Below are 12073 nucleotides of genomic sequence, written 5' to 3'. Positions count from 1 at the left end.
GGTGGAGCAGTAGATAAGAGCACTGGTCCTGGAGTCAGTCCTGAGTTCAAATTCAGCCTCAGACACTTAAAACTTACTTAGCTGTCACCTTAGGCAATTCACCTAACCCCATTGCCTGCAAAAAAAAAAAAAAAATTCTTGCTTTCTCTGTAAGTTCTGGTGACTGTCAGTTTCTTTTCCCTTAAATAATTTAAGACTTACTATGTTCACAGTTGACAAATCAAGAAATAAAAAGAAGAAAGAAAAAAAAGTCTTTACAAAAAGATTACAACCTGTTTCTTCTGGAGAGGAGGGGAGTTGGAGAAACAGGATAACAATCCAGGTCTTTTGATGAAAAAAGTCAGCTCTCAATCCACTGCAATTACCTAATTTCATCTCAACCCTTGCTATAAAGCTTGTGAACAAAGACTATGTCACATACTTTTAAATTGCTCATTATATCTAGCATAGTGTTAGACAAGCTAAGTGTTAAAAAAAAAGTTCTTTTGGGGCTATTAATTGACTGCACTTAAACCCACTGTATAAAGTCTATAGAGTAATTTATCATGTACAAATTTCTTACACTATGAAATTAAATCTATATTGCATAGCTGCTAATACATTATTTATATTATACTGGGTCTAATTTTTCCAGTCTAACATGCCAAGAAAATGATCAGTCACAAAAATGTCAAATTGACAAAGGTGAATACAGTATAAACCTCAAGATAATGTTAAATCTATGTATTTGAATCAAACAATGTTAAAGTACTGTTTCAAATGCACCTGGAATTAGTTACTAAAAGATTTTTATTATGATTTATATAATAAAAAAACAAACAAGTCAAAACCAGAAATTAGATCTTTTATTTCAGATACAGTATGTTACTACCAGCTTCCCCAGGTTAAAATTCTTTTTATGAAATGTAAATCAATAATTTAGAGACCACATAATTATTCTGCCTCAGATTGTTTGGTAGCATTCAAAAGATGTGCAATACAAGCAAATTATTATCAGAGAAAAGCCACAAGCAATTCCAAGATATTTATGAGAATCAATCCAAAGAACTCCAAATATTTTTTAAGAACCAACTGTAACAAGCCACTGTGTTAGCCTATCAGAAGAGGATAGGAGTCAGGAAATGCAAAGATAAAAATTAAAAAGTCTCAGCCCTCAATTAACTTATATTTTCCTGGGGGCAGAGGGGGAGGTGAGAAAGTGGAATACATGAATAGAATCAAGTAAGTAAAGAAGGAGGGCAAAAGTATTAAGACTTTCAAGAAGTGACAAAGGAATTTCCTCTTAGGTATGAGGGACATTTTCAAAAGCAAATTAGTAAGAATTGGAGTAATCATAAGTAAAATAATGATAATAACTAACATTAAATTAGTGCTTATTCAGTACTAAGAAATGCGTTAACTGCTTTACAAATATTATCCACTGGATATTTATTATACCTCTTAAAGGTAGATACTATTATTTCCATTTCACAGATCAGAAAACTGAGAAAAACAGATAAAGATTGCACAATGTATCAGAGGCTGTATCCTGGCCAACTGCACCATCCAGTTTCTGCAACTGCTGGTGAGCAAGTCTTCCTGGAAGGTAGAATCCTTAAAATGAGCCTGGAAAGATACATGGGAGTCATATTATAGAATCAATAAGCATTTATTATGCTCTTACTCTGTGCCAGGCATTAGAATGGTTTAAATAGCAGTCTGAGGAATCTGTATTTTAGACTAAAGGACTTATTCATTCATTCTCACCTTGACCTCCAACATCTCCACACCTGAGCTCTTCTCCATCTGGACCCAGGTAAACCACGTCAACTATACATTGGCCTCTCCTCTCAAGTTCCATGCCCCTTTATCTTAACCTGGGATTACTCCTACCACCTGCAGCCTTCATTCCTAATTTACTTACTGCTGAATGAAGCTGCAGAAAATCACCAAACTTTGCTGACTGAGTTCACTACAAATTTATGCTTTATAATCTCAGCCAGGAGCAAGACAAATCTGTTCCACTTTCCTCACTGAGGCACTTTCCCATCATTGCACTTTGCTAGTCATTCTCAGTCCTTTTCCTTCTTGACACCTGCTACATACAACCTCATCCTCTTCCCCCTTAGCACCCTCTTTTCTCTGACCTACCCAACTGCCAAGAAACCAAAGCCTTTGTTTTTTTGAGAGAAGTAGGGTTGCAGAGCTGAATAGAATAGACCATCATGAGACAGATTCGGTTAGATTTATCCTACAGATGATGATTTGTAGGTAATATGAGAGGAACCATTAGATGTTAGATGTATCTGCTAGGTTGAGGAACCAAAGAGGTGAAGCAAACAGTTGTGGAATTTTGAATGATAAGTCAAAACTCCCTAAGCCTGATGACACTGCAGCACCAAGCTTCTCCAGTGGTAAGGGAAAGACCTGCTTTAAAAGGCCAAGGTCTTCCCTTGTATCCAGATTAACAACCAGTCATCCTGCTCCTATCAGCCCCTGGGTTCTGTGAATCTGGAAGACAATGGTGTCCATGCATAACATTCTCTTATGTTAATCCAAATTATGTACAAGTCATGATATCATCAGCAATAGTTTGACCTTCTTTGAGAATGAAGCACAATCTTCCTTAAGGATATGATTTCTCTCTCATCACATTCAATTTGGATGAATGTATACCATGGAAACAATGTAAAGACTGGCAAACTGCCTTCTGTGGGGGGTGGGAAGAGGGAAGCAGGATTAGGGAAAAATTGTTAAACTCAAAATTAAATCTTTTTTTAAAAAAAGAATGAAGCACAATAACGACAGTTCTTTTACTTTTCCTCCTACCTGTTAGTTCATTCCTTCTGTATCTTTTGCTAGATCTTCATTCACAACAAGCCCTAAAAATAATGGGTTTCCATTAAGACTCTGTCCTGAACTTTTTCCTCCCCCTTATACTACATTGCTCAGTGACATTAAATCCCATTGATTCAATTATCATTATATCTTTATGTAGATGACTCTCAGATTTACTTATTCAGACCTAATCTTTCTCCCAATTTCCACATTCAAATTTCCAATTGTCTTTTAGACTTCTTGAACTGAGTATCTCTTAGCTTAAATTTAACATGTCTAGAATTGAATTCTATTTTATACCCAATACCATCACCTCCTCCTAATTTTTCTATTGTCAAGAATTTCATCCTCCCAGTTCCCTACACTCAACTTTGGTGTCATCCTCAACTCTTAACTCTCTCATCCTCCCTCTGTCCAATCAGTAGTCATATCATTTCTACTTCACAATATCTCTTGTAATACAGCCCCTTCTCTCCTTTGACATTGCCACCTGGTGCAGCAGGTCCTCATTACCTCATGCCTATATTATTAAAGAAGCATGCTAGCTGGCCTCCTTATTGCAATTTCCTCTCACCACTCCACTATCAAAGGATTTTCCTAAAATATAGATTTGACCTTATTACCTCCCATCATCCACCCAATTCAATAAACCCTAATGCCTTCCTGTTTACCTTCAGGATCAAATATAAAGTTTTCTACTTAGCTATCAAAGGCTTCCTCATAACTTAGTCTTTTTCTGCCTTTCCAATTTTCTTACATCTTACTACCCATTATATATTCTTCAATTCAAAGATACTGGTATCTTGACTATTCCATAAACAAGACTTTACATCTCTTGACTACAAGCATTTTCACGTGCTGCCCTCCTCCCTAGTCCCATATTCAGAAACCTTTTCCTCTTCATTTCTGACATGTAACTTTCCAAGTTTTCTTCATGTCTCTGCTAAAATCCCATCTTCTACAAGAAGTCTTTGCTAATCTTTCTTAGTCTTAGTGCCTTCCTTCTGAGATTAGCCTCAATTTATCCTGTATGGATATTCTTTTGTATATATACAAGTTGCTTGTATTTTGTCTCCTTTAAACTGTGAATTCCTTGAGAGCAGGCACATAATTTTTTCCTTTCCTTGTGTCTCAGAATTTATCACAGGACCTGGCACTGCAAGTTGATTGTCTAAATAAAGAAAACAGGGAGCCACAGAAGTGCCTTGATAAAGGGAGTGTCATGGTCTGATCTGTGCTTTAGGAATATTTATTTTGCAGTTGTGTGAAACTATATTTAGCAACATCAAAACATAAAGTGCTAGAAATTTTCACCCCCCCCCCCTTTTTTTGCTTTTTGCAAGGCAGTGGGGTTAAGTGACTTTCCCAAGATCACACAGCTAGGTGATTATTAAGTGTCTGAGGCAACATTTGAACTCAGGTCCTCCTGACTTCAGGGCCAGTGCTCTATCCACTGCACCACTTAGCTGCCCCCAATTTTCATCCATTTAAAAGCAAATGTTCCCCCCACCACCATCTTTTGCTGACAGTATATATTATTCCATAAACATACAATCTACAGTAAGAATTAAAATACCTTGCTATCAAATTCAGTAAATTAACTCAATAATAAACTCAACAAAATAATATCAAATCCAATATGCAGATATGAGGAAAGTTATCTTATTGGCAAGCATACTAAAGTCATTGTTCACTTAAAAGAACAGTCAAAGCACAAAAGCTTTGAGACTCACTGTAATTGGTGCAGTCAGAGAACCTGGGGAATCTGGAAAGAAATAACAACATCCTGTCCAATAAATGAAAGAGACAGGATTGCTGAGAAGTGACATCATAAACTACTTTGGAGCAATGCAATAAATACTATCAATAAAAATTCCCTGATGTTTCACAGCAGGCCTTCATCAGGGAAAAAACTCTCAAAGATTTCAATTCACAGGCACCAATTAATTAATCAACCCAGTTAACTTTCCAAGAAAAGGCCATAAAACTTCCTAAGAGGTAGAAAGGGTTAAATAATTTGCCTAAAGTCACAAAACAAATTAAGAGTCAAAAATGAAAATTCCTAAATCCTTATCTCAGTTCTCTCCATCCATCAGAACTCAAGAGAATTTTTTCCAAAGAACTAAAGTAGATCTAAGATCAATTAAATCTGAAATTAAAGGTGGGGTAAAAAACTAATTCTTGGTCCCAAATAACCTTATAAAGACAAATAAGAATGTGCAAACAATGCCTAATAGATAATGTTCCAAAAATTCATCTCCAATTTGGAGTTAGGAGTGCATTTTGCCATGAAAATGTTGATAAAAATGATAGTAAGATTATAAAAAGTGCATAAAAATCCTATTTTATGTAGTTTAGAGATTAGGAGATCCAATTTTGAGAACCCCACTTATTTTTACTAACTCCCCATAGAAAACTCCAAATTTTTACAAAAGTACTTCATTTCTTTGAATGAACCTGAAACAGACAAGGCGTTTCTTGTGGATGGTTCAGCTACTAGTTAGCTATATTTTACTATGAAATTCTAGATTATGCATAGAAAAGGGTAACCAAAAACTACTATGGGGCCTCCAGAATACTTTGGGGTTTTCAGACACTATTTCTTATTTTATATCTGTCAGGCCAGGTTCCCATCTCTGATGAATCTCAAAGATTCAAACAAGGACCAAGAGTAATTCACCATAAGTCTCAACACAAGCTACATTTATGATGCAGCTGAGTAATATTTCTATTGTACTATATAATGTGTGTGTGTGTGTATATATATATATATATATGTTTAGTACTCCAGGAACGAATCATAATTTGCAAATGGATAAAATGTAGGAAAAGAGGTTACCTGACATAGTTGACATAGGATCAAGACCTAAGGTTAGGCAGACATATTCAAATTCCATCTCTGAACAAATAATATTTATACAGTGATGCATGTATGTATCAAATACTGTGCAACAGGAATGCAAATAAAAAAGTGAGACAACTTTGTGCTCAAGGAGCTTATTTTCCAACAAGAGAAACAACACACATAGAAGAGTTGACCCAGGAAGAAGTTTGGTCTGAGAAATCACAGGAAGGATGAGTGGAGGCACTTAGTAATCTGGCATATTCTTCTAAGAAGCAGCATTTATTTGATTACAGATGGGGAGAGGGTTGAAGGGTATGCAGGAGCAAGATAGCTGGAACTAAAGATTATCATATGAATGATGGCTGGCAGAACACAATGGGCTACCTGAGCTTCTGTTCAGTGACTCACCAATCAGAACAGCAAATCCAGACTATTCCTGACAAATGGGGAAGTCACAACTTTTCTGAGCTTGTGGTAGTAAGAATCTGTCTAAAACCATAAGTATATATAGGTTGCAAACTGCAGCATAGGAATTTCCTCCTAGAAATCATAGTATTGTATTGATGCTTAAATATATAAAGTCTTGGGGAGGCTAGGTGGCACAGTGGATAGAGCATAAGCCTTGGAGTCAGGAGTACTTGAGTTCAAATCCAGCCTACCCAATGCAACATAAGCTCTGAAACCTCCTAACAAACTTCACAGGCTTTGAGTCTGATGATGAACTAGTCTTTTAAGAAATAACTTAACCTAATTCAAAATGGTCCAACCAATGGCTAGGTGGTGCAGTGGATAGACACCAGCCCTGAAGTCAGGAGTACCTGAGTTCAAATCCAGCTTCAGACACTTAATAATTACCTAGCTGTGTGGCCTTGGGCAAGCCACTTAACCCCACTGCATTGCAAAAAAACAAAAACAAACAAAATGGTCCAACAACAAAAAACTGACCGCTAAATAATATCCACAACTCACAAAAGCAAAATACTGATAGTAGGAGTACTCTGTGAAAATAAAGATTTAGAAAATACATGGGTACCTGTTTGGGAAATACTGTGGTATATCAGTGATTACTGTGAAATAAGAAATGACAAAAGGTACCAATACAACATATTAAAAAAAAATAACTCATTAACTATCTAAAAAAATCACAAATGAAATGCAACTTTCACTGGCTTTGTTACATCAATGAAATCACAAATCTGTTGAAGTGGGGCAGCTAGGTGGCGCAGTGAATAGAGACCGGCCTTGGAGTCAGGAATACCTGGGTTCAAATCCGACCTCAGACACTTAATAATTACCTAGCCGTGTGGCCTTGGGCAAGCCACTTAACCCCATTGCCTTGAAAACTAAAAAAAACGTAAAAAAAAAAATCTGTTGAAGTATCAAAATAATTCATGAGAGCATTTTATAAACTACATTATACAAATTTAATTATTATTATTAATATTGATTACTGATTGATGATCGATCAGTTAATATTACTGCTGCTGGTGATGATAATGTTATCCACAACAATTTCCACAGGAAATTAAAGACACTGTCATTGACATAAGTGGTATATCCCAAGGCCCTGTCCTCTTCTTTTCTTTATATGATGTCTTTTATTGACGTCATCAAATTCCATGATTTTAAATATCATCTCTATGTAGATTGTCTCCCAAATTTATATGTTCAGTCCCAGTCTCTCCTGAGTTCCTGCACTATATGTTCAATTGCAGTTTTCTGAATATCTAACAGTTCAATCCCCTCAAATTCTAATGGTGTACAGAGATAAAATGATGCATTTTCACACACACAAAAAAAACAACAGTATTCATGGTGGTCATGGTCCTAGAATAGCACATAAAAGTGAATTTACCCAAAAAATTTGGATGAACCACAGTAATAGTATTACTGACTCTAACCACTGTATATCATCGTTTCTAAGAGAAAACTGCCTTCCTTCCAAATTCTTTTTTTTTCTTTTTTAGATTTCTGCAAGGCAATGGGGTCAACTGGCTTGCCCACAGCCACACGGCTAAGTAATTATTAAGTGTATGAGGCCGGATTTGAACTCAGATACTCCTGACTCCAGGGCTGGTACTCTTATCCACTGAACCGCCTAGCCACCCCAGCCTTCCAAATTCTAACTGAAGATTTTCCCCTACTCCATTTTCCATTGTTCCCTGCTTCAACATCCCATCATAGGCCTCAGTTGTACCCGGCCCTTAGCATAGGGTCACTACAGAGATAGAATCTAGTGGCTCATTTCTCCCAATACTACACTCAAAGCCCTTATTAATCTTCCCCAGCAGTTTTTTGCTCCTTTTCTATCCTGTTCACAAACAGAATTCCATCCTCAATCTGTCAGAGGAAATCCAGAATCCTCTCTATTCTCTGACCCCTTCCCAATGACACTGTGCTGATTCTCTAGTGGAGTAGATGCCACAAAACTTCATAAGGACTAGTGGTCTTGTAGTAACTGAATCTTCATAGCCTCCACACCTTTCCACCTGCCCAGAACTGGACTTTCTTACATGTGTAATCTACCCCAATTAGGGTGGTGAGTTCCTTGAGAGTACTGACTATCTTCTATTTGTATCCCCAACATTTCATACCCTGTATAGCACAGAGGAAGTATTTAGTAAAAGCTTTTGCATTCACTGACTCAAAGATCCATTGGCATATATCTATCACACATAAGGGTGGAAAGACTTCCTAACCCTATGTCAGCTTTTTAATAAAGGGTTCCAAGGAGATAGTTGCTTCTGAGTTGAATATTTCCCATTTGTTCATTTAGAGACTAAGTAGAAAAGTCTTTCTGTTAATTATGGATCTTGATGGTGTTGGCAGAAGATGTTCCAATTCCTTAAAGGTGAATATCACAGAAAGGGATTAATTATAGCTATTTTTAAAAAAAGATCACTCTTAAATGAAATATAAGGTACTCTGTTTCTACCTCCATTTTAAAATAAAATATCAGTTTTCCTCCTTAGACTTTGTTCTGGTATCTTACATACAAACTTACTACAATATCCTTCAAGGCAAAGATTATGCATTATTCAACTAACACAGATTCTTTTAATACTTGCATTGTTTGTTTTCATCACAGGGTTCTGAAAAGATACCAAAAGAACTGTGAACACTGCAAACCAAAGAGTATAATTTAAACACCTTGCTTCCTTACTAAATATAGTTACAATATAACCTGATTATAATGCTAATATGGACAGAGGCATGAATATCACCTTACAGACTTATGGTAGTAATGAGATGTGCTATATACAACCACTTAGTCCAAAGGGAAATGATTTGAAGTTGGTTTAAAAAAAATCCAAATTCACAAACAGAACCATCTAAGGGACGATAATCACCCTGAGCAGATTTTATTTCAGTTTTTTGCAGATTCCTTTAAATAATAAGAAATTCTTTCTAGTTCATTTATTTTAGAAGCTGTGACCTGAGAATGCTAGTGACTAGAAAAGGAAAATTAAAGGGGCAACAAAAGCAAATTATGGGGCAGCTAGGTGGCACAGTGGATACAGCACCGGCCCTGGAGTCTGGAGGACCTGAGTTCAAATCCAGCCTCAGACACTTAATAATTAGCTAGCTGTGTGGCCTTGGGCAAGCCACTTAACCCCACTGCCTTGCAAAAACCTAAAAAATTTAAATTAAAAAAATAAAAATAAAAGCAAATTATCATTTTAGAGATGATCTGTATCAATGGGAAAATAAGATTAGCTAAAATTAAATAAGCCAAAAATATTTGGAGAATTATAAATTTCATATAAAATAAGGCAGATTTCTAAATCACAACTTATGGGGTATGGATGAACTTTATAAAAAGTTTTTAAGGTGATTTTATCCATTCAATCACATAGCCACTCATAACCCAGTTCAACTACCTTTCAAGTCATTTTAGGACTAGTTTTAAATTCAAGTCTGCAATTTATTAAGGATCCCAAAGAGTAAAGGTCAAAGATGTGTCATTTATAATACTTGCTTTTTGGGTTTGGGTGCCAAAGGGAAAAGGTCAGAGAGTCAAGTGTCTAATTGCCTTGAACTCAGAAAATTACATACCTGTGTTCTGTGAGAACATTTACTGCTGAAGGGTGATTGGCACAGTATGCAAGGTACAGGGTTTTCATTTGTGGCATCAGATTTAGAAAGCAGCCTCCAACTCTCTGCTGAGTTTCAGGCAACCTAAAGATAAACAACATGGAATAAAGAAACCATAAGTTTCAAAATCAAAAGAGAAGGTGTTAACAGTAAAGATATATTATTTAGGCAGGAGCTCTCATCTGATTTAATATAGCACAAATTTTAAAAAAAAGAATTTCTGATTTGTATCACTGCTGGCAACAGTGCAGAGTAATTATGCTCATAGAACTACTGATTAAACAAAGTAATACAGTAATTTCCTATTTATCAGTAGTTAAATAAATATCTAGCAATCTGAACCATCTACAAAACAAAGATTTCTAAGTACTAAACAAAGTTAAGACAAAGTCATTCCTTAGAATGAGGCATTAGTCACTTATTAATAAAGCTATTTATCGGGCTCTTCTCAGGAATTTACCATCCTACTCACCACAGCAATTATTCCAAATCTTCCTATCTCTCATCAAGTCATCCATCATATTCCTTCCCCCAAACTTCTCCAGTCATTTCATTTTTTGGCAAAAAAAAAAAAAAAAAAAAAAAGCTGAAGCTACTATCAAACCCTTTCCTTCAATCCTCATCTTACATCTCCAGTTTGCTCTTTCTCACAACACTGAGACAGATCTTGTGTCATCATGTGCTCTATCATTCTCCTTTAGTTGATATGTGTTATTTAATTTTATTTTGTTTTCAGTTCCGAAGTCCAGCACTCCTGCCAACTTCTTCCACTATCCATTGGGAAGACAAGAAATATAATATCATGTAAAGTGATGAAAATCGTATTTCCAAATTAGTTATGTTCAGAGGGGAGCACAAAGGAAAAATATGCTTCAATCTAAACTCTGAGTCTATCAGTCCTCTATCAGGATGTAAATAGCATTTTACATCAAAAGAACTTTGAAGTTGTGATAGATCATTATACTGATCAGAGTTACTAAGTCTTTCACAGCTGATTATCCCTTACAGTTTTGCTGTTACTATGAAGATCACTCTCCAGGTTACCTTCAATTGATTTTGCTATAAGTTCCCAGATTTTTCTGAAATCATCCTCTTCATCATTTTTTACAGCACAATAGGATTCCATCACAATCATTTATCACAACTTGTTCAGTCATTCCCCATTTGATGGGCATGCCCTCATTTTCCAATTCTACTACCACAAAAAGAGATGCTTTACATATTTTTGTACATATGGTTCTTTTTCCTTTTTTCTCTTATCTATTTGGAGCTTAGACATAGCAGCACTATTTCTAAGTCAGCTGTCTGAACTTGGTTCATAGTTCTCAGGAATGGACTAGTTCACAATGTGACTAATAACACATTGGTTCACCTGTTTTTCCCATATCCCTTCCAGCATGTTGGTTTTCTTTTTATCATCTTACATTGAGTTTTTAAAAGGGTATTTCCCTAATTAATAGGGATTTAAATCATTTTAATGACCACTGCTTTAATTTCTCCTCTATAACTTTTGATCATTTAATGGAGAATGACTGCCATTTATTATATATTTAAGATATGATAACTTTTTCATAGAAACTTATTGGAAAAATCCCTCCCAATTGTTTATTTTCCTTCTAATCATGGCTACATTAATGTTAGTTTTATTGTACAAAAAAATTACCATTTTATGTATTTAAAATTATCCATTTTACTTTCTTTGGGCTTCTCTATATGTTATTTGGCCATGTCTCTCCAATCCTATATATCTGATAGGTAATTTCTTCTATGCTCCCCCAAAAGTTTACTTGTCATCCTCAAGTCTAGATCATGTATTCATTTTGAACTTATCTTAGTGTACAGTGTGACATCTTGTTCTAAGTTTAATTTCTTTCTAGTTTTCCCAACACTTCTTGTTAATATTGAGTTCTTGCCCCAACAGGTGGAACCTTTAGGCTTGGCAAATACCAGGTAACTATGCCAATTTACTTCTCTATGTCCATTCTGTTTCCAATAGACCATTATCAATCAGTGCTGAAATTACTGACCTTTCACCTCAGATTAAAGTCAATTAGTCTCTAGACAAACTGTCAACTGAAGAAGATTTGAATGCCATTAGAAATACCTCTTGATAACTGCACATGTATAAAACTTACATCAGATCGACTGCTGACTGGGAGAGGAGGGAGAGAAGGTAAGGAGAAAAATCTGGAACTCAAAATCTTATAAATATGAATATTGGAAACTACATGTAACTGGGGAAAAATATTATTAAGTACAAAAAATACTTGTTGAATTTGGTCCTTTTTTTGTCATTTCTACCTTCAAAACATTTCT

The 12073-nt window shown here is 35.6% G+C and overlaps 1 protein-coding gene across 11 annotated transcripts in view; it reads right to left on the bottom strand.

Moving 5' to 3' along the window:
* The window catches only part of ARHGEF7 (Rho guanine nucleotide exchange factor 7), a 314501-nt gene that overhangs the window by 72660 nt on the left and 229768 nt on the right, over positions 1–12073 (bottom strand). For all 11 annotated transcript variants that reach the window (XM_074192051.1, XM_074192046.1, XM_074192042.1 and 8 more), the window contains one exon: positions 9719–9841. In XM_074192051.1, the coding sequence (XP_074048152.1) occupies positions 9719–9841 (123 nt within the window). The remainder of the gene's footprint in view (positions 1–9718; positions 9842–12073) is intronic.

Source organism: Macrotis lagotis, chromosome 6 (assembly GCF_037893015.1).
Source record: "Macrotis lagotis isolate mMagLag1 chromosome 6, bilby.v1.9.chrom.fasta, whole genome shotgun sequence".
NCBI classification, from domain to species: domain Eukaryota; kingdom Metazoa; phylum Chordata; class Mammalia; order Peramelemorphia; family Peramelidae; genus Macrotis; species Macrotis lagotis.
This window is presented reverse-complemented; position numbering and strand designations above follow the sequence as displayed.